This window comes from Oryctolagus cuniculus, chromosome 3, assembly GCF_051225735.1.
Source record: "Oryctolagus cuniculus isolate XC-2025 breed Fujian yellow rabbit chromosome 3, ASM5122573v1, whole genome shotgun sequence".
NCBI classification, from domain to species: domain Eukaryota; kingdom Metazoa; phylum Chordata; class Mammalia; order Lagomorpha; family Leporidae; genus Oryctolagus; species Oryctolagus cuniculus.
In genome coordinates, this window is record NC_142869.1 from 149,720,001 (window position 1) to 149,744,000 (window position 24,000).

Sequence of the window (24,000 nt, forward strand, 5' to 3'; positions counted from 1 at the left end):
TTATATATGTAGTGAAAATATTTTCTTAATTTTAATTCTGAACTTGCTAAGGTATGTGTATTCCAGAGAGTTGTTCGTAGATTGCTAAAACGTGATGCTGTTTTTTTCTGTATAAATATTGGTAAGCAGAATAGTCTCAGTTAGTCTCTATTCATTTTTTTTTTCAGAGAATTCCTAGAGTAGCTGTGGTAGTTAAAGAAATGCAGTGGGAGACGTACAGAAGTGATGCAGGAGGATTTAAGGAAGTGTGTCAGTTAAAACTAGTCACAAAAATGGAAAGGTTCTACATTTTAGAAATTATTGATCTGAACAAGGCAAATGGGGCAGTCCACATAAAACACAGAACTGACATTTCTTGTAGGGAGAACCAATATTCTGTCCATTAAAATAATTTAAATCTTTAGTAGCCTTATGTGTCTTACTTGGGGTGAGCTTTTGTGTACGGATTGACAAATAGTATTGGCTTATTTGTAGTGTTAGAAATCCCTCAGAAATGTACTTATGCTTTCCTACCTATATAATTATTTTTGTGGATTTTTTACTTCTGGAAGCAGAGAATTCAATTAGTTATATATCTTTATGTCTGTGAATTGTTAGTTTCCTAGAAGGAAGGCCAGAGTGTGCTTAAAATTTGCAAAATATCACATGCATGTGAGCACTTAATATGCATGATGTTTAGATATGATGGTTATATTTATGTCATCACTATTAATTGTAAGACACTAAAGACATTTAAAAATTTATCCAACTTACAGAGAAAGGGCTAAAGAACTCTGTGAAGATGAAAACCTTGATTAAATTTGATCATACAACAAATCAGTCACAGAGCAAACTGTAGAGTTGTGTTATATGTGTGGGCTGATATCTGTCAGCTTGCAACATGCTTGCATGCGTCCCTTCATAGGTCTTTCATTATGAAGCTCATTGGTTGTGAATATACATAAAGTAATTTTACTTATAGAGTAAAATAAAGTGAAAACACTTAATATGCTGAAAGTGACAATGGGCTGCTAAGTGACAGTGTGGCAAGCCTCCCATCATATGGCCAACTGTATACATGGTGTATGTCTATGAATGTAATTTCTCTATCAATCTATGATCTCCACATATATATCTTATTATGATAAATCCAAGTATAATAATCTATAGGTATGTCAATATATGCTAAAAATCCAGAAATATTTTTGAAAATCACTGTTTTCTGTCATAATGTTTCTTATTCTTGTTATAAAATTAGATCTAATTAATTCGTGTTTCAAGATGTCAGCACTGGAAAAAGAAAAGACATGACTATTTTTCACAATTAAATATGAGGGTTTTTTTTCTGAAAGAAAGTAATTAATCTATCCTGGATTTCTTTTTTTTCCTGACCCCTTATTCATTATTAATTTCTTTTTCTTTATGACATAAAGTGCAAGACTGGAAAAGTTTGAACTGCATTAAAAAATGACTCAAAATAAATTGTGAACCATGTCTATTAATTTTTTTTTCTGTATCCAAAGACATTGTCCCATAAATTTGTTCTAGAGCAGTATTTATATAAATACTTGCTTTTACTTACAGTAAAAGTGGATTATTTTATCTAGGAAAGGAAGTGATTTGTTTTTAAAAGATTGCAAACTTGGTGACTTGACAAGTTGGTTTTGCACTGGTTAGTACGAGCAAGGCCTGCCTGCAGTGCAGGCACCTCCAAACTGTGCACATGCCTCAAGCTGCTACACAGCGCTTTCCTACTCGGCCCTTTTGCTGTCTTTTCCTTGTGTCTCCACATCCTTTCTCTCTCTCGAGTGTTCTCTTGTGCTTTTCCTTATATTTTATTTTCATTGCATCCCTTTCTTCCTCTGTATTTTTCTCTGTCTCCCCATTTTTCCTTTCTTTGAGTCCCTTTTGTTCTCTGAAAATTGAAGAAAAAGGAAGTGGTAGAAAAGTAAAGTTTAAGAAAAATACTTTGAATTTTTTTTCAGTTTAATGAATAGGCTTTGAGTGATCTTTAGGTTTCTGGACTTCCTGGTATACAGTGCTTGACACAGGAAAATGTTTAAAGATGCAGCTACAATACTAGGCTCATAATTCCTTCTTTCAGAGGGCCTATCTGCAGCAGCTGTTTCCCTGTATATGTATATATACACCCAGTAGATGTATATGCTTATGTGGTAATATGCGCTATTATGACTATTTTCTGGTGTAATATATGTTATATGTAAAATATTATAACGATGGTGATTGTATTACATCAGCAAGTATGTTCTACACATGTGCTTTTTACTGACCGTTTATATTATTTGTAATCATTTAATCGTGTTGATTTACTTTAATTGTACCTTGAAACATTTCAAAAAGCTTTTCACGTATAGCACTGTGACACTGACGATTAGTGATAGGAAGTATGGAGAGCGTTGCCATGGGATTGTTTATTTTATCTGTCCAGCCAGAACTCAGACATCTTAACCTTATACGTAAGAGGTGTGGTGCATAAGCTGGAGTCTGATGAGAGCCGATGCCCCTGACAGTTAGTGTTTAAGTACTGTGCAGCTTTCATATTATTGTCAAAGAAACAACTAACATAAACTGTATAAATTGTGTAAAGACACTGTGAGAAATGGCACGTGGTTGTGAGCTGAGCTCGCAGACACCTAACGATGGCTTTCTCTCTCTCCACCTGTGGAAGGTGCCTGTGTCAGTGGCCATGATGACCCCGCAGGTGATGACCCCTCAGCAAATGCAGCAGATCCTCCAGCAGCAAGTCCTGTCTCCTCAGCAGCTCCAAGCCCTGCTCCAGCAGCAGCAGGCGGTCATGCTGCAACAGGTAATGTGGCTAACCTGCTCTGATGTCCTAGGCTGGCTCAGAAGGTGTGCACCCATGTGGACGGTGCAGTGGGCACATGGAACATGCGGGACAGCCTGTCAGCGTACTAGAACAAACATGCTACATTTTAGTTGGAGGGCTGGTCAAGAAAAGTCAGATTCCTTGGTCTTTTTAAATTCGTTTAAGTTCTTGAATAAGAGCAGAGAGTTGCAATTTGAAAAAAGAATAAACCAAGTTTTAGGTATTCAAATGCTTAAGTACTTTTGATTTAGAGACTGATCAACAAAAGTGCCAACATAGTTTTCAGGTAACTGTTGCTTCTAGGACTCCTAGCTCTTCAGCATTCCTTTAGTTCAATACGGATGAAGTTTGAACTGGCCATTTTGTGGAAATGGAGGAAGGAACATCCAAACTTTCTGCTTACCAAAATATAGTCATCATTCAGGAAGAGAAAAATCTACTTGTTAGAACACGTTTAGGTGCTAAGGTACAGATTCATGAAGTTTATCTTTTTAAAATAACAAAAATAGTGTTCCTAATGTGTACTTTATTGCAGCCTTGAGTCTGTATAAATGGGATTTGTTACAAACTTACTTACCAAAGAGAAAATCATACACTTTATCTGATTCTTATACATTTTAATTATTTTGCTATCTTCCATGATGATGGCTACAGGCCGGTTGCTTGTATTTCTGTGAGACATTATCCTGAACATTTGATGGGTTAAATTTTCCCCCAAAATTTAGTCACTTGCTTTTATGGAGCTAAATTTGATTCTTACAAATAGTAGAGTGTAACCTACTTGTAAATGCTAGTAAGGCTTTAGATGTACTTTAGATGATTTCTTGGGCGCTGGCCCTTTAGAATACAGGTTTTCTATACCCTTTTGTTTAGGAATTTTTGGATTTTGGATTGGAAAAATTTCAGAGCTGCCTTGCAAAAAAAAATATATGTAGAGCTGTCTCTTTGAATCCAATGCATATTTTTGGTTATTGTTTTTGTGAGGTGAAGCTTAATGGCTACACTACCATATGCCAATCTAGAAGAGTTTAGGAGATTTATAATACATGAAACTTTTGCCTTTATTTATTAAAGTCAAAATGGTTTATTCAGCAACAACTACAAGAGTTTTACAAGAAACAGCAAGAGCAGTTACATCTTCAGCTTTTGCAGCAGCAGCAACAGCAGCAGCAGCAACAGCAGCAGCAGCAGCAGCAGCAGCAACAGCAGCAGCAGCAGCAGCAGCAGCAGCAGCAACAGCAGCAGCAGCAGCATCCTGGAAAGCAGGCAAAAGAGGTAGGACCCTGTTATCTCATTGCTGGAGAATAGCATGAGGTTGAGAAGGGGCTTTGAAAGGCAAGGATCCTCTTAGATCTTCCCATAACGAGGCTCTTGCTGTCAGAGATGCGGTATTATATATTTTTAGTGAGCTTAATAACAGTAACTGTAGAACTCTCGTGCTCTCCCTTTTTTGTGGCATGGGACTTAGAGTTGCAACCCAATGCTGCTGTTGTCTGATGCTCACTAATGAATCACAGTGCACAATGAGCAAGCTGTGCAGTGGACAAAGTACTGATTATCTTGTATTCACTGGGAAGCTAAGTTGGTGAGGGAACCTTATTTTTCTCAGTGGTGCAGCTCAGAGAACACGCATGCAAATTTAGGCCATTGTTGGGGGTGGGGAGACTAGGGAGAAGCTGGTTGAGTACAGATTTCAAAGTCACAGGCCCCTGATTAATGAACTGCTACTGTAGGTTTGGAGTGGTGAGCAGAAAGTTACAGTTTGATATGCTCATAAATCAAACTGACAAGCTGGCTTCTCAGGCCTAGCTTGCACTTGTCAGCAAACTGCATCAAATATAAACATAATACAAACAAAACATGTTGAAGTAGTTAAATTGATCAGCAGGTATCAGAACCGTTGTCTTCAAGCTGCCCATTATGCAAACGTACAGGAAACAGTTTTGACCTCCTGAGGCTTTGTTTCTGTTTGGATTTGTGAATAGAATTTCAGACAGCCATCAACTACAGAATAGAAATTGCTCCCTTATTTCTCCGGAGGCTTTGGGCAATCCACATGACTTGCTCCATTATGCAGTCTGTTTTCCAGTGAGCGCATCAGAAGTTTCTCTTTTCCCCAAACTAAAAAGGAAAGGTCTTCCACAGCAGCTTGTCTTTCTCTGAAGTGTGACCACCATCTCCTACCCTCCTGAGTCCAAAGAACTCTGCTTTGTCTTGTAATGCCTCACAAAATTGGAAGTTATACTTTCCTTTATAATAAGGGCACTTTTTTTTCGCCTTGAACATAATTCTGCCTTTAAAATATTCCAACAAGAGAGGAGAGGAAAAGAGAGCTAACAGGCCTGTCCTGTAAAGGCTGCATCCCAGTTTACTAATAGATCACCAGAGACCACATTCATAGACCTCTGCAGAACAAACTTACTCAGTTGGAAAAAAAAGAAGAGTGTTGTGGAAGTTGATTGTTTCTATTAAATGTTATTTTTTTAGTCTAGATAAATTTATTATCCGCAGTAAACTGATTAAACACCGGTTTGAACCCTTCCTAGATCTTGTTCCACACCCTTACAAATGCAAGTTCCTTGGTTCTCTGTTGCTGTTTAATATTTGAAAGAAAGGCAACAGAACATCTAGAACTTGCTCACATTCTACCCCTGAACTTTGAACACAGGCTGACCGAAAACTCACCCAGGCAGTGAAAGTCGGGTGTGTTTTCTCTGTGTGAGAACTGTTTGTGCAGAGCGCGTTCTCTGCTGTTGACTGGCTTGGGTTTTCTGATGCCAGCAGCAGCAGCAGCAGCAGCAGCAGCAGCAACAGCAGCAGCAGCAGCAGCAGTTGGCCGCCCAGCAGCTTGTCTTCCAGCAGCAGCTTCTCCAGATGCAACAGCTCCAGCAGCAGCAGCATCTGCTCAGCCTTCAGCGTCAGGGACTCATCTCCATTCCACCTGGCCAGGCGGCACTTCCTGTCCAGTCGCTGCCTCAAGGTACCCACCAGCGTTGTGCACATCTCATTTCCAGTCTTGTGCTTTCTACCATCTCATGGCCTGTCTACCTTATCCCTTGAGAGAGGTGGTTTTTATGACCTTCAAGTTGTTTTTAAAACATGAGTGTCACATAGTTGTACGGCCCATTTTCTAGAGGCTCAGAAATCTTAGGACACAAGGCTTTCAAGTAGGCGATAAAACTGCTTTCAAATGTTTTGGTGGATGTTAAAATGTATATGTAGTAGTCTTATAGGCAGAAAATAATTTATAAGGGCAGCGCACTATTGTAGCTGCAAGCCGGTCCGTGGGAGATTGGATTACTGGAAGGGCAGACAGCACTGCATTTAATGTAATGAGCTGATAAAGAGTTTGGGTGGACAACTGATAAAAAGAATCTTCATGCTGAAGATTCCACATATTAAAGAGAAGCCTCACGGATCTTAGTGGAGCACATCCCAAGTCATGCTTTGTGGAACCTCGTCCCATTTTGTGGGACCATATTTATTCTGTTTTCATGAAAATACCATTGCATGGGCATGTAATGTGAATTATAAATATATATATATATAAAAAACTGTCAACTGCTTTCTTACTTCTTTTCCTATAAGAAAACTGTATATACTCATAATATAACTGTATATATGACTGGTTTTCAACATTTGGGAAATGGAAAGAAGTTTAAGTAGCATAGAAAGTAATGGTAAACAAATGATTTTGTGTGCTAAATTCTCCATTTAGCTCAAAGTCATAAATCATTGAACTTTGTAAAAGGATATCCTTATTTGCATTTGGGTTTTGTTGGAACACACATTAATACAAATGTACTTTAATACAAATGAATTATACTGGTCACAGAAGGGTTCACATTATAGTAGTAATTGCTTAGACACTTTGGTGACTCTATGGGAAACACTACAGAAAATCAAGAACAATTAAATAGACAAAAAGTGACCAAATAAAACCCAGTCTTTATAACGCAACATGATCATTGTTTTATGGGGCATGAAATAAAAATATGGTGATAAATATTTTTATTTGGCAAATTACTGCCTCATTCATTGCCTTATATTTCCAAATTTTCCTCTTGCACTTGACTTTAGATTTTCCAATTTACTTGATTCAGGTACTCCAAGGAAACCAAGAAAGATAAATTTTAAATAGGGAAAGAAAAATGAAACAATAAACTCATTTTTTCAGAATTATTTTGAAGATAATTGGAATAAATCATAGGCATCATACAACAATGTCCTGTTTTCAAAATATGGCTCTTAGGGAATATAAATACAGTTTAAGGAGAAATGAAGAAATAAGGTGAGGCAAGCATTTGGCACAGTGTTTGAGGTGCTACCTGGAATGCCTGCATCCCATGTCAGAGTGCTTGGGTTCAAGTGCCAGCTTTTCTTCTAGTTCCAGCTGCCTGCTAATGCACACCCTGGGTGGCAGCAGGTGTAGCTCAGGTGCTTGGATCCCTGCCATGCATGTAGGAGACACAGATGGAATTCTGGACTCCTGGCTTTGGTATGGCCCCGCCCCAGGTCTTACATGTGTATGGAAGTGTTCCAGCAAAGGAAGATCTCTCTCTATCTCTATTTCTCTGCCTTTCAAATACACTTTTTTAAAAAGAAAAGAAACCAGGTAAAACAAATAGTAGAAATTTATAAATTAATTCAATATAAACATTGATGTCTTTGGAAGAAGCTACACTAAAACAAAGCAGTAAGTTCATTGCATTGCTTTATTTCACTAAAATTTAAATAAAATCTGTATTTAGGATCTAATTATATGACTATCTTCCTAATACCAAAGTATGATCCATAATCTTATTTTATTAAAACTTATGCAAACATTTCAAGAAATTTTAAAATATGTGTAGAAACACAGTGTGATTCATTTAAAATGCATTTGTTTAACTACCATCCTCCAAAACAAGCAAAAGAGCTCTCATCAAAAAGTGGAATTTATTATGATGTAGTGATTCTAATATTCATATTCTCTTATTTCTAGACTTTCTTTACAAAATTATCTTTTACCCCTTTTCTCCTATTTTTTGCTCTCCATGAGCCATATGAGAGATAAAATGCACAGAATAGAGAACATTTAGGGAAAGGAAGTAGTATATTGTCTGAAAACAGATCTGGATTTGACCAGAAAATTTATATTTTAAATAAAATGATGAAATAACAAAAACATGTTTCCATGAATAAAGGTGGAAAAGCCTACTTGAATAAGTATAGGGTCACAAGTTTAATGGGTTTACTGCCCGAAGTTTGTATTCATGTCCTGTAAACCATATAAGTGGGAGTCATCATCACATTTTTCTTACTGTTTAGATGATTGAGTTTGAAAAGTTTCGTTGTGGAGACCCACCAGTCAAACAGACAGAATGTGTCAGACATATCTGCTACTGTAAAGGAACATAGAGTCAGCCCTTTGTTGGGTGGAGGCTGGATCCATGGATTCAACTAACTGCAGAGCAAAAATATTCAGAAAAAAACATTGTGTATGTACTGAACATTCACAGACTTTTTTCTTCTTATTGTTCCCTAAGTAATAAATACAGTAAAACAGCTACTTACAAAGCATTTACGTGGCATTAGATACTGCAAGTGATCTAGACATGATTTAAAGTAAACATAACAAGGGGGCATTTGGTGCAATAGTGAAGACACTCTTGGGATGCCTCCATCCCTTACTGGAATGTCAAGGTTGCAGTGGCAGCTCCACTTCTGACATCAGCTTCCTGTTAATGTGCACCTTGTGAGAGCTCAAGGACTTGGGTCCCTGCCACCATGTAGTAGACCTGAATTGAGTTCCAGACTCATGATTTCCATGTAGCCCAGCCCTGGCTGATGCAAATGTTTGGAGAATGAACCAGAAGATGAAAGATCTCTGTCAATTTTGTCTATATCTTCCCCAAGCTACGCACATAGGCCCTGAGTGCAATGTCTGCCCACCATATTTTATTTGTCCTCATAATTTGACACACCTTCTTCATACTATTATTCAGATTAAAACTTCTTAAATTATATAAAAGTATGTTAAATCAGAAATAACAAACATAATAATTTTTGAATTATATTTACAATTTTTTGAATAGATTTACAATTTTTCTCTACAATTATATTGTGTCATTTCAACAAAAATTATTCCATATATTAAACTATCATGAATATTATTATTACATTGGATTTTAATATAAATAGGCTATCAAATTACCATCTCTTAGGTATGTATATGGTTTGCTTATGGAATGACAGTGGGTACACAGAAGTCAAATAAAAAAGGATAGACTTGTAAATCAATCCTGAATAATAGACTGATTATAAAGCTCTTTAACATATTGATAGAATAATTTATATATCAACCAGTAATTAAACTGAGTGACCCATTTTATTGACCTGTTAAAATGATCTGCTGGTTAGGAAACATCAAATTATTCAATTTAAACTTTGATATGCTTTTGACATCAGTAAAAATGTGTATATCCTAATACACACCACAGATGCAGGTTGACTGAATGCAGTAGTTCCCCATTCTCTACAGCTTCACTTTCTGAAGTTCCAGTTACCGGTGGTCAACCACAGTCCAAAATATGAAGTGAAAAGCCCCAGAAATAAGCACTTCATAAGCTTTTGGTTGCTTGCTTTCTGAGTAGCATTATGGAATCTCACACAGTTTTGCCTAGGATGTGAAATCATCCTTTCATTCAGCGAATCTCACTCAGTTGTCATACTGATTGCCATGGCATTGTAGGTTTGTATTGAGGAAACCCTTATTTCACTTAAAAATGCCTCAAAGCACAAGCGTTGTGCTGCTGGCAGCATGCATATGCCCTACAGTAATGGTAAAGGATTTGCATTGAGTGAAAAAGGGAAAGTTCTTGACTTAGGGAAAGGGAAAAAACTGTACGACGTGGTTGCTAAAATCTATGATGAGAAGAAATCTTCCATCAATGAGATTAACAAGTGGGAAAAAGAAATCTGTGCTAACTTTGGCTTCGTGTCTCAGACTATAAAAGTGATAGTCACTGTGTGTGGTAAGTGCTTAGTTAAGATAAAAAAAGGCATGAAATGATAAGGCTTGGTATTGTCAGTTGTTTCAGGCATATGCTAGGGACCCTGAGATGTATTTCTCCTGGGGATGAGGACAACTATGTATGGATATACACCTGAAATGTGTGTGGTGACACTTCATTTCACTCCAACTTTTTACATATTTTTGAGTTTCCAAAAGTTACTGAAAATATCAGGTTTTATAACAATATAAAAGACTAAACAAGGAATGCTAGAATCCATCCAGTCCACATTATTTTGAAATAGCACTTTATATAAATAGATGAGCTTGGAATCAGAGAACTGTTGGAAGAAATTGAAATAGCTTTGAAATAAAATATAATAAGGTCTTTTAAAAAATATTGATTTATTTATTTGGAAAATAGAGCCTCAGGGAAACAGGAGGGAGGGAAGAAAAGGGAGAGAGAGAGGGAGATAGAGGGAGGGAGGGAGGGAGGGAGAGAGAGAGAAAGAGAGACAGAGAAAATGAGATCTTTCATCCAATGGTTTGCTTCCAAAATGGTCATAACAGCTAGCTGGGCCAGGCCGGGGCCAGGAGCCACAACTCCATGTGGGTCTCATTAGCGGGTAGCAAGATCACAAGCATGTGAGCCTTCTGCTGCCTTCCCAGGTTCATTAGCAGGGAGCTGGACCAGAAACAGAGCAGCTGCACTTGAACCAGCACACCAGTATGGGATGCAGGCATCCCACGTGGAGGCTTAATGTGCTGGGCCACAACTCTGACTTTGACAATAATATCTTTCATGCTGAAGTAGGAGTGTGCTGAAGATTGCATCTAGACTCAGTATTTAGCTGTCTGTTTAGCAGCTATCTGACTTACTTCACCTCTGCTTAAAGGAGTCTAAACAGCCAAAGGCCTGTTTTACCATTTCTAAATACAAGAAAGTCTATATTTGTAACTCAGAAGAAAAAAACTCTTTTGGGGCAGTGTATGCTGAAACTCTGTGAGTTGAAATTTAAATATATTTTTATTATTGCAAGAATAATGCTGCAGATTTTGTGTGAATGCTTTGATTTTCCACATAAACACTAACTTATAAGTAACTAAATAAATGTTGAGTGTGTTGAGATAAATATTAAGGTGTATGGAGTTAGGTTTTGAGAAAATATAAATATGGTAGAACATTTGAGATTCCATAATAATTCTAATTGTAGAGTTGTTTACTGAGTAGAATACATAACATTAAAATAGATTTAGTTTAACTAAGTTTTTTTAAAAATATATCATTAAAATAGATTTAGTTTAACTAAGTTTTTTTAAGGTTTTACTTGGAAAATATTTTTTAAAGATTTATTTATTTGAAAGTCAGAGTTACAAAGAGAGATAGAGAGACAGAGAGTGAGATCTTCCTTCCACTGGTTCACTCCCCAGAACCTCAACAGCCAGTGCTGGGCCATGCCAAAGCTGGGAGCCAGGAGCTTCATCCAGGTCTTCCATGTGGGTGGCAGGGGCCCAAGCATTTGGATCATCATCTGCTGCTTTTCCCAAGCACATTATCAGGGAACTGTATCAGAAGTAAAGCATCGGGGACTCGAACTGGTGCCCATATGGGATGCAGGCATTGCAGGTGGCAGCTTAACTGTCTATTCTCTATGCCATGATGCTACCTCTCATCCACCTCTTTTTTTAAATTTCCAGTTTCCTGATGCCTTTTCCTTACATCTTTTTAAAAATAAGTAATTACTTATTAGACAGAGTTACAGAGTGAGGAGGAGAGACAGGGAGATCTTCCATCTACTAGTGCATTCCCCAAATGGCCGCAATGGCCAGGGCTTTGCCAGGCCAATGCCAGGAGCCAGAAGCTTCATCCAGGTCTACCACATGGGTGGCAGGGCCACACACTTGGGCCATCTTCTGTTGCTTTCCCAGGAACCTTAGCAGGGAGCTGGATCCGATGTGGAGCAACTAGGACACAAACTGGCGCCATATGGGAAGCCAGCATAACAGGTGGCAGCTTAACCTGCTGTGCCACAATGCCAGCCCCTGGAAATTCTTATTGTGAGGAAGATTCAAAATGCTACTTTGCCACATTAAAATATCATGTTTAGAAAACCATTAAAAGTATTGTTTTAAAATAAAAGTTCAGACTTTAAAAATGTACACACACACACACATCAGATGAACTTTCTTCTTTGGTGGAGAAACTTTTCTTTGGTCTCAGTTTTAACCAAATACGTATTTTTATTCTCTATAATTTAGCATTTGGACAAAATGTGCATTTGATTCACTTCTCACTAGACATGCATTTTATTGTTGTCTGTACTGTTTATTAATTTGAGAAAAAGAGAGCCCACAATTGCTCGTTCATTCCATCAACTGCTTACAATAGGCAAGACTGGGCCAGGACAAAGCCAGTAGCTAAGAACTCATTCTGAGTCTCCTTTGTGAGTATCAGGAACCCAAGTTTATGAGCCATCTCCTGCAGTCTCCAAAGGCACATGTCAACAAAACACTAGAATTCTGAGTTGAACTGGACCTCAAAAAATCCAGGCACTCCAGGATGGGATATAGGCATCCCAAGTGGCAGCTTAATGGCTATGCCAGACACCTGCCCCTATACATGCGTTTTAAAGGCTGGCATATCTTTGGGTGATAGTTGGCAAATCTAAATCAGTAGCATATTGGGTTTGCCAAGTTGGGAATGGGCACTTAGAGCTCTGAGAAATACTTCAGAGAGTGGAGAGGAGCACCCGGGGACAAAGGTTGGGAGGGAAATTTACTTTGACAGTGTATATCCTTCGCTGGCATTGAACTGTTTTGGCCATGCAAGTATACTTAGTTTTTCAAAATATAAAATTTAAGGTGAGAAGTTAAGTGTACATGATGCAATAATTAGAAGTAAAGGCTTGACTATCAATTTGGCTTAACAAAGTATGTGATAAAATACTTCTACCAAAATTCATTTTTATTATAAGTAATCCTGGAAAATAAGCAGAGCACAGTACATTACTAAATTCATTACTAAAAGGTCTCAGTAGACTTCCTTTGCATCATGATATATAAAAGTTATTTAGCTTTAAAAAGTTACTGTGCAGAGAAAAGGAAAGGATGTTGAAAAAGTCTTTTATTTTTGAATAAAAAACTACTAATGAGATTTTTACCAATAAGTGAAATCATGGAAAATTTCCAGCCTTGTGTGCCAAAGGATGTATAATCTACATATGAATTATCAAATTTTAATTAATTCTTAGCACAGTGCTTGGCACTTTATAGTTATTCCACAGACTCTGAATGCAGGATTATAGAATTATTTTTAAATTGCTTTTCTATGGTATTATATGCAATTTGATTAAGAAGACATCTTTTTGTTCACTCAACTCCTGTGAAAACAAATCTTTCAATGCTTATTTGTAGTAGTGGCAGTGAATAAGAATAAGCCCGTCATTATCCAAAAGCAGAATAGGGCTTCTCAATTGTTTTTGGTTTTAGAAATTTAAAATTACACAGCTATAAACCTTTTAGTGCTAGTGTTGTATATATCCTTGAAATAAGCTATGAAGAGAAACCAAATAATCTTCACTTAAGATAGAAGTTGGCTCCTATTTTCCAGTGTCCTGGCCCGCTGATGCTCAGAGCATGTCTGCTAGCAGATGAGTGTTCTGGTCCAGTTGAAAATGACTTTCAAGTAATACTCATTGAGTTTCACTCACTACAGGCACTCTCATAAGCACTCAGGATATTACGGTGAGAGAACAGACCAAATCCCTGCCATCATTGACAACACATTTTAGTGTAGAAAACAGGCAATACATATGTTGAAAACAATGCAGTGATGAGTGTCAAGGAGACAAATAAAGGCAGAGATAGGAAAAAAAATAAAGCAACAATGGGAAATTGGGGGATTTGAACTTTTAGACAGGTGGCTAGGGATGGAAGCCTAAGGGAGATTTGTGAGTTATGGCCTGAAGCTGTAAGGGAAGCTCTGCCATGTGCTTTAGAGCTAGTACTTAACTTCTCCTGTGTTGGTGCCCTCCATCTATAAAGTCTGGCACTGATTTATTAAAGTCCACAGAAATAATAATGTCAACTTAAGGTGTTAGTGATCATGAGTGAAGCACTTAGTGCCTGGCATGTAAAAAACAATGAAAAATAAAACAGAATGAATAAAACTGCAGAAGTTAGTTAGTTGGGTTTTGGGGGCTTGGGAAGCTATTTAAACAGGAGCTTAGTTTTGAATGTGGAAGGTCTGAGAAATCTGATAAGGTTTCAAGGAAATAACAGAAAGCCTGAAGTTTAAAGGGAAGGGGGTTATGGGCTAGAGATCAGTTGGTAAAGCCTAGGCTATAAAATTGATTAGCTAGTTTCATGTTTATAAATATTGGGTATCTGTAAAACAGATAAAGACAGTCTTAAGATGTGATAACTTTCTTCTAAGAGCAAGGTAATTGTATTGTTTAATACTCTCTTGCCAGATTGTCTGCATTTTGAATCACCTGCATTTTGAGTCACCTGTGGAGTTTTAAAAACTGCTGATGCCTGTGTCCCACCCACAGAATCATGGTTTCGTTGACCTGGGCTGTGGTTAGGGCACTGGATGTTTTGGAATATCTCCAGGTGACTCTGGTGTGCACTTTTGAGAGTCACTATTACTAAGAAGAAACTCCTTGATCACTTTCATTCTCTGCCCCTTAACCATAATATTCAAAAGCAATTTCCTTCTATATTTAACTAAGAAATGTTATCTGTATAGCGAACAGTTTATTAAATCTTTTTTGTGTGCCTGCTAAGTTCCCAGCATTTATTACCTTATCATGGCAATAGCATGGCAACTTCACTAATTTTCAATACCAATAAATAATACCATGGAAGTCTACTTTTAGAAGGTAAGTGAATGCTGATATTAATCATGGTATAAATAGAATTCAAAAACTAAATTATTAATATCACTAACTGGTAGGATCTATAAAATCATTTAAATCTTTACCCAAGATATAAAATGTTATTAGCCACTCAATTTGTTAGAATCAACTAGTATCATTTATTGTTCTTTAGACATTAGTCTCACAGATAGCAGTGCTCATTAATAGAATATCCCTTAAGAGCAACACAACTTCCATGTGGGAACTGCCATGTCTGTATGAACTGTATGACTTCATTGTAATCAATGAAGTCAACATTTACTAAGCACTTCCCAGGCACTGCTCAAGCCAGTGGGTATCTACTCTTCTGAGATATAAACTGTAGTGGAGAAAAAAACTGCTGTTAACAAGAAGTAAACAGATAGATGGAAACAGCATAGATAGATGATAGATAATAGATAGATATATGGATAGATATAGGCAGGTAGGTAGATAGATAGATATTGAATTTCTTAAACAGATAAAAACTGCAAAAAATAATAAAGTAGAGTGAGGAGTTAAGGAATGCTAGAAGGTAGGGTGTGGAAGTGCAGTGACTTAGAGTGTGGCCAAAGACTTCTCAGAGAAGGTGACCTCTGAATGACCTAAGTAAACAAAGAGGGGAAGCCATGCAATGATCAAGAGTAGCCAGGGCTTGGGAGCAGCCAGTGCAGAGGCTGGAAAGGGGAAGAAACTTTTATTCTTTGAAGAAGTAGCCGAAGGTAGATACAATAAATCGAAATGTCGATAGAGAATGATGGATGAGGTCAGAGAGAAAAGAAACGACTGAACAATAAACATAACACCAAATAGGCCACAGTAAGGATTGTTTTGTTGCTTTTGTTTTTTCTTGCTATATTTTTCCTGAGTCCTTGAAAGACTTTGGAGGTTTGCTTAGGAACTGAAATGACCCAATTTATGTTTAAAGACATAATTTTTGGCTGCCATATGAAGAGTAAATCCATATATATTCAAGGCAAGGTAAAAGCGGGAACACAGGTAGAAGTTCCAGCATCAGTCCAGGCAACAGTTGATGGTGAAGCAGAGGCAGCAGGTAGCAGGTAGATGGTGAGAGTTCTGATGCAGAAGACATGCTGATGTGATCACCAAAAAGGACTCATTGATGGACACGTAACACCTACAGATATGTAACCAGAGGCACAATCCTAAAAGTCTCAGGTTTCTAGTTAAAGCTAGAATTAAAGCAATAATTAATTATCCTTATAGGAAAAGTGTTTCTTGTATAACAGAGAAAATACCTGTATTCATATATCCACGCTATTCTTATAGAAAAACTAGTTTTTAAAACCTGTTATCCTTTCTTTTAAAAAAGAAGATTTATTTATTTATTTGAAAGGCAGAGTTACAGAAGGAGAGAAAAGGACAGAGAGAGGGAAGAGAGAGCTTTTCCATCTGCTGGTTCACTCCCCAAGTGGCCACAATGGCCAGTGCTGGGTCTATAGTAAGCCAGGAGCCAAGAGCTTCTGGGTCTCCCAGGAGGGTGCCAAGGCCCAAGTACTTGGGCTATCTTCTGCTACTTCCCCAGGTACATTAGCAGGAAGCCAAATTGGAAGTGGAGCATCAGGGACTCAAATCGGCATCCAAGTGGGTGCTGAATTTACCCGCTACATCACAGACTGACCTTATCCTATCTTTTCTTTTTTTTTTCCATAGAAACCTTTTATTTAAGGAATACAAACTTCATGCATTTCATAAGTACAACTTTAGGAATATTGTGATTCTTCCCATCATACCTGCCCTCCCATCCACACTCCCACCCCTCTTTCTCCTCCCTCTCCCATTTCCAGTCCCATTCTCCACTAAGATCCATTTTCAATTTTTCAATTAAGTCTCAGGCTGTGTCTTAAACTCTTGAAGAACCAGAATCACTGAACTGATAGCTTTTGGTGAAACTACCTCTGTTAAATTATGGTAGGCATAGCAATTTAAAGTTACCTCTCTGATCAGAAATTATGTTTGAAACAGTGACAGTGGTGGTGCTGTTGCTTGCTTACCACTATGTCTAGATCAGGGATTCTTCCACTTGCAGGGATGTGAGGTTGAGAGAGTTCACTGTATCACCATCATATTGTTATTTTGCCCTTGTTCCCCACTCCCTGTTTCAACCCACCCTACACCACACATCTCTTGACTAATCAACATCACTCTAGCATCTCATATAGATATGTGTTAGGTAGGGGAACAAGGTCTGGGTGGATAGTTTAAGTAGCAGTTCTATCTCTATGCTCGGTGTTTTAGATCACAGTAAAGGACATAGACTTGTAGATTCAGGACATTGAATCTGAAATTTATCCACTGGAAATGAGTTGAAAGATTTGGGGCAAATTTTTAACCTTTTAGAGCCTCTTTGTGCTCATCTGTAAAATATAAGGATTCCTAACCTTAAGTGAGATTAACTGAGATAATGAATTTAAGGAATTTAATAAGGTACCAAAATATAGTAAATGCTCAAAAATGATAATAATGATAATTACAGGTTCATCTCCTCTGTATAACTTTACTCAGTAGTCTTAATATTTTCTTAATATTGTATTCTAATATCAAAGGAACTCAAGCCAGACTTCCTCGAGTTATATAACAGCTTTACCATATATAAACTTTGTGACCAGGGTCAGTGCTCTGGTGGCTCCCAGGCCTGATGATGGCCTGGGAAAGCATTGGAAGATGGTCCCAAGTGCTAAGGCCGCAGCACCCACATGTGAGATACGGAAGAGGCACCTGGCTTCAGATCAGTCCAGCTCTGGCCATTGTGGCCATTTGAGGAGTGAGCCAGTAGATGGAAGGCCTCTTTCTCTGTCTTTCCCCTCTCTGCCTGTAACTGTACTTCTCAAGTAAATAAATAATTAAAAAAAAAAAACGAGGGTTAAAGAGCATAAAGCATATGAAAAACAAAGGCATGGTACTTGGCTGGCACATACTCATATAAGGACTATTTTATAAGTCAACTACTATATATTTTTTTATTTATTTATTTTTAACTAATTTTTTTTTTTGACAGGCAGAGTGGACAGTGAGAGAGAGAGACAGAGAGAAAGGTCTTCCTTTTGCCGTTGGTTCACCCTCCAATGGCCGCCGCGGCTGGTGCGCTGCGGCCAGCGCACCTCACTGATCCGATGGCAGGAGCCAGGAGCCAGGTGCTTTTCCTGGTCTCCCATGGGGTGCAGGGCCCAAACACCTGGGCCATCCTCCACTGCACTCCCTGACCACAGCAGAGGGCTGGCCTGAAAGAGGTGCAACCGGGACAGAATCCGGCACCCCGACCGGGACTAGATTAGCCTAGTGAGCCGCAGCGCCGGCCCTAAGTCAACTACTATAAATAACACTCTCTCAATACCTCATTTCAAAATTATAGTTAAAAACTAAGGGACCACAGGCCGGTGCCGTGACTCACTAGGTTAATCATCTGCCTGCGGTGCTAGCAGCCCATATGGGCGCCGGGTTCTAGTCCTGGTTGCTCCTCTTCCAGTCCAGCTCTCTGCTGTGGCCCGGGAGTGCAGTGGAGGATGGCCCAAGTGCTTGGGCTCCTGCACCTGCATGGGAGACCAGGAGGAAGCACCTGGCTCCTGGCTTCAGATTGGTGCTGTGCCAGCTGTAACGGCCATTTGGGGAGTGAACCAATGGAAAGGAAGACCTTTCTCTCTGTCTCTCTCTGACTGTCTATAACTGTACCTGTCAAATTAAAAAAAAAAAAAAAAACTAAGGGACCCTGTCTAGCTTTTCTATTTTCATTTTTACAAGATCAGGTAAATTTACATAATCTGAAGGAATGAATTAAGTTGGTTGTTACTCTACCATCAGTCAAAGATAGAAGGAAGTTTAGATAGTATGCTTAGTTGATCCATGTACGTAGGATACTGGTTTATCGAGAACCCCAAAATGGAACTTAGTTCTTCAGTTTGCCTGTCCAAGAAAGATTAAAATAACCAGATAACTGTCAAAAATATCCTTTCCTAGGCCGGCGCCGCGGCTCACTAGGCTAATCCTCCGCCTAGTGGCGCCGGCACACCAGGTTCTAGTCCCGGTTGGGGCGCCGGATTCTGTCCAGGTTGCCCCTCTTCCAGGCCAGCTCTCTGCTGTGGCCAGGGAGTGCAGTGGAGGATGGCCCAGGTGCTTGGGCCCTGCACCCCATGGGAGACCAGGAAAAGCACCTGGCTCCTGGCTCCTGCCATCGGATCAGCGCGGTGGGCCGGCCGCAGCGCACCAGCCGCGGCGGCCATTGGAGGGTGAACCAACAGCAAAGGAAGACCTTTCTCTCTGTCTCTCTCTCTCACTGTCCACTCAGCCTGTCAAAAAAAAAAAAAAATATATATATATATATCCTTTCCTTCTGAACCATGCTACTATTTTTCCCTGACATTTCTTCCCTCCTGAATTTAATTTCTTTTCATTTTCTCAGTATGTGTTATTTCTGAAATCATCTCTTTTTTAGTCCTTCATAAAAACTTAATGCTAGCAATAAGTAAAATGGCCGGCATTGTGCGTAAAGCTACCACCTGTGACACCAGCATCCCATGTGGGCACCAGTTTGAGTTCCAGTTGCCCCACTTCTGATCCAGCTTCTTGCTAATGTCTCTGGGAAAGCAGTGCAAGATGATCTAACTGTGTGGACCTCTGCACCCACTGGGAGACCTGGAAGAAGCTCCTGGCTCCTGACTTTGTCCTGGCCCACCCTCGATGTTGTGGCCATTTGGAGTGAGAACCAGCAGATGAAAGCTCACTCTCTCTCTCCTCTCTCTCTCCCTCTTTCTGTCTTCCCTCTCTCTGTAACTCTGTCTTTCAAATAAACGAATAAATCTTTTATAAAAAAGTTGACTAGTTTAATTTTTAAGCAGAGCTTTTTGTTTATTTTCTATTAGTCCTTGATAATATTCTCAGTACTATTTCAAATTGGCATTCTAGCAAATAACAAATTCTTCAACACAAAGCCTATGGTGCTGAGGATGTCAAAGTGGTTTTTATTGTGTATTAATTAATGCTGATAACATCACTTTTGTTGAAGATAATAGTCCATTGATAACACTAAGATCATAATATGAATTTTACCTTGATACATTAGAGAGGTTTTCTTTCCTTTTATAGCTGGATTAAGTCCTGCTGAGATTCAGCAGTTATGGAAGGAAGTGACTGGAGTTCACAGTATGGAAGACAACGGCATTAAACATGGAGGGCTAGACCTCACTACTAACAATTCCTCCTCAACTACCTCCTCCACCACTTCCAAAGCATCACCACCAATAACTCATCATTCCATAGTGAATGGACAGTCTTCAGTTCTAAATGCAAGGCGAGACAGGTAAATCTCGTGTACTGTGTTCTGTATTTATCACATTTTATTGTCACCATTGATGAAACCAAAATAGTAACTTAACAGGATCAAAAAATGTAGGACAACAAATTAAATGGAAATTGTTAGTTTATTTGTCTTATATATTAGGGGTACTTCAAAAAGATAGTGGAAATAAAAATTTAAAAGATGAATTTACTTTGGTGCTCATAAATTTCAAAATCTCTATTTGAGAGGTCTTCCAAAAGCTCATGAAAAATGCATAAATGAAAAAGAATTATGCATGAAATTCATTTTTGCACCAAAATAAACTTACCTTTTAATTCCATTTTCCATGAACTGTTCAAAGTCCTCTTGTATTTGTTTTCATTCCAAATACCACCAGTTTGATGGATACAGTTGCTGAGTTTGACAGCAGAAATTTATTTTCATACATATATGTGGAATGATAGTTTCAATGCACTTTTATGACTTGAATGCTATTCCTAACATGATTGCTATGAACATTTTTAATTTTAAAATGTGTTTACTTAATTTCAGATAATTAAAGATACATACATAGCTTCCTTAATATATGTTTCAAACATGTGCTTAGAAATCAGAGAATAGAAACACATAACTACTTAAATAGAAACCAGAATATGGAAGACCCAGTTTGCCTTTTTTATTTGTGTGACACTATGGAATTTGTAAATAAACTTTTTCTGAATAAAGTTCACTAAAAATATATGCAGAAAAATCATTTGACTTCAGTTACCAATGTTAAATATATGATGTTGGGAAATTTTTCAGCTTACTGTTTATTTTAGTTCCACAAATACTGTCTTTGTAATAGGAGCATACAAGTAATTTTCTCCATTTAGTTCCATTTATTCAAGCATATCAGTATAAAGTCTTTTAAAGTAAATTACATTAAATACTGTTCATAACAAAAATCTCTTCTTAAAATATGAACTATAAGTGTAGAATTACACAGTAGCTGTTACATACAGCTGTGTCATATGTAAGTGCAGTGTATTGATATTGTTCTGTTTGGTAATATGGATATCTACTATGCTGCAACAAATTCTTTGTCAAACAAATATCTTTTTAAAAATCTATATATTTAATTAAAATGTAGTTTAAAACAACATGCTGTAATTTTGTAATGTTCCCGCACCTTCTTTTGATTATAATGGAAAATTTTTAATGTTAGCTTTTATTATTATAAAATAGTAATGTCTCTGAATGCTCTCATGCTGTTGTTTTAATTGAGATTAATTTGATGATTATGTATTTCAGAAGTTGGTTGATTTCTCTATTATCTGTATAACCAATATAATATTCACTTATCAAAAGTCTTTGATAATTATCCACAGATCTAGCCAATACATACTCTTCCTAAGTAAAATTTTTAATCAATTACAACTTGCAGAAATATGTATACTTCACACAAATCTACCCAGCAATTCCAGTGATCCTGAAGGTCCACTTCGTTTTAAAAAAGAAAATTCCAAAAGTCTAACAGTGACTGTCGTATTATTTAAAGAACTGATTTTTTTTTTCATTTGACCACATATGAATATCTATTTTTTATTTAGAGGTAAAATGTTATATTAAGGTCATATGGCAGGATTAGCATATGATATTATACAGTCCTCTTAGTTTTTCATCCTTTATTAACAGCCATCTTTGGCTCTATTTCTCCTCTAATTGGAATATCATCTAGCCTTGGCAGTTGAACTATTCAATAGAACGATTAAATTTTTCTGACTGCTCTGAGCTGAATTGACCTGTTTTGACCTGTTTGTCACTGATCGTAACCTGACAGGCGCTAGCAGCCTGCAACGATTATGGCTTTCTGAGATGAATCTGACGTTGTGTTCTCTTGCTGCAGCTCGTCACATGAGGAGACTGGGGCCTCTCACACTCTCTATGGCCATGGAGTTTGTAAATGGCCAGGCTGTGAAAGCATTTGTGAAGATTTTGGACAGTTTTTAAAGTAGGTTTTCTACAGTTTTGCTGGGGGAATGGACTGTGTGGGAGTGTTAGGCATAGTGTTCTAAACATACAAGGGATGAAGGAAATAAAGATCTATTGTAATACACACTTCAGATTTTCTGTGTGTTCCAACAAGTGGATTTGCACGTCAGGCTGGGCTTATCATGTCATTTTCATCTTTTCATGAAAATATTTCACAAATCATTCAATAAAGGTTTTTGAATGAATAAAAAAGATTAGCTGACTATAACAGTATCATTAATCTTTAGGAGACATGTTAGTAAGATAGGAGTCTCTTCAAGTTCCAGTTTCTAGTGAAAATTTCAGGTAATGTTATGTGAGTAGTCACAAATATATGGAGTCATGTACATTTACTTAAATAGACATTTTGCAAGGTTATTTTTAAATGTAGATTTGATATCTCTAAATAAGTCTTTAAACATTAGGTATATACATCTAACAACAAGAATTTAAAAAAATCAAAGTGAATAGTGTCTAAAATTTACATAAATGACTACATTTCATTTACCATGTTACTGTTTGCCCTCAGAAATCTGAGGAAACCTACATGGCTGCCTATCTGTGTAACAGATTACATGGCTTCTCTTACTTAAAATCAAAACTTTGTGTATCCTTAATTTCTTTATACCAGTTGTTTAATTCTTAATGGATTCTTTTTCAAGTGAGAATATTCATCTTTCATGAAACATCTTCCATGCACAATTCTGGTGTACAAGAGATCTAAACAGAGAGCTCCAGATAGGTTTATGGAGATAAGTAACTTCACCGGCTGAGACTCTTATGTTGTCATGGTGCAGCTAACAGGGTGAATGAACTGTTTCATGCTTCATCAACAATTAAGTTAATTAGCTCATTTGAAATTGCACTGCTTTGTTGCCAGGATGTTGGCAGAAACATCAAAAAGATGTGTTTACAAATGGTAGACTGACTACAGGGTATACAGCAAAAGCACCTTAACAGCAAGGCACAAGTACTTGGCATCATAGTAACTTTATAACTGAATTACTGTAAGACTTCCACAAAGGTGTTTTAATCTTTTATCATTTCTGAACAATTAAGAAAAAATTTGCTTCAGATGCTGCAATGACTCTTTGTAAATGGCCTTAAGTGAAATTTTGCCTTTCTTTTTTACCAAAACAATTCTGAGCTGTCATTTTCTTGGGTGTGAAACTGATTATACCATTGAAAACAAAACAAAGTATTAGAAAAATGTTAAGTAACTTTGCTCAAGTTTCTAATTAATGTTTGTGAAAAGAAAGAATGTAGGGATATCAATTACTTTTATAACTTATTTTCATATATATTCACTTAAGTATATTAGCTTTATCAATGTATTATTTCTCATGATTGAAATTATTTACAAGACTATTGCTGCTATTTGTTAAAAATGGTGATCGAAGCCATAAGCCCACTCACCATGCATTTTCAGGTTCTAACTTATTGTTTCTAACAAAATTCAAAGTAAATATTTGGGAAAAAATAACATATCATTCCTTTATATGATTTCTTTTATGGCACATGGAGAGGAGCATTTTTATGCATCTCAGATATTTAGATTCTTTGTTACTAGCAAGCAGATGAACATGAACCCTAATTTTAGTCTCTGTGGCCTTTTTTTCGTATTCATGCCTGTGTTTTTTAAAAATTTAAGAAATTGCAATTTAAAAAGGCATTTTCTTTCAATTAAATATCAACTTTGGTTCCAAAGACTGATGATTTTTCTAGTCCATTAACTTTATGGAGATGATAGACCTAATGACAGTAGATTTTAAGACCTTTGTTTTAGTCCATTTTTGTTGTGATAGGCTTAAGATTCTTTAACTCAAAGATCTGTTATAAATTATGTTAATAGAGCTAATGTCACTATATTGTATCAAAATTAACATTAGAATTACTTTTCATACTGTTGTCTCCTTTTTCTTTAAAAAATCTGAGAAAGTTGGGAGAAATAAAATATTTTATTAAATGAAGTAAC

General features: G+C 37.3%; 1 protein-coding gene across 42 annotated transcripts in view; it reads left to right on the forward strand.

Moving 5' to 3' along the window:
* The window catches only part of FOXP2 (forkhead box P2), a 651,851-nt gene that overhangs the window by 578,662 nt on the left and 49,189 nt on the right, over positions 1-24,000 (forward strand). For 13 of the 42 annotated variants that reach the window (XR_016230715.1, XM_089327971.1, XM_089327973.1 and 10 more), the window contains 5 exon segments: positions 2,669-2,806; positions 3,920-4,102; positions 5,609-5,807; positions 19,820-20,033; positions 21,901-22,005. Coding sequence is in view for 39 of the 42 variants with exons in the window: in XM_070069839.2 (XP_069925940.2) it covers positions 2,669-2,806; positions 3,920-4,102; positions 5,609-5,807; positions 19,820-20,033; positions 21,901-22,005 (839 nt within the window). In the remaining 3 variants the exon portion in view is untranslated. 42 annotated transcript variants of the gene reach the window in all.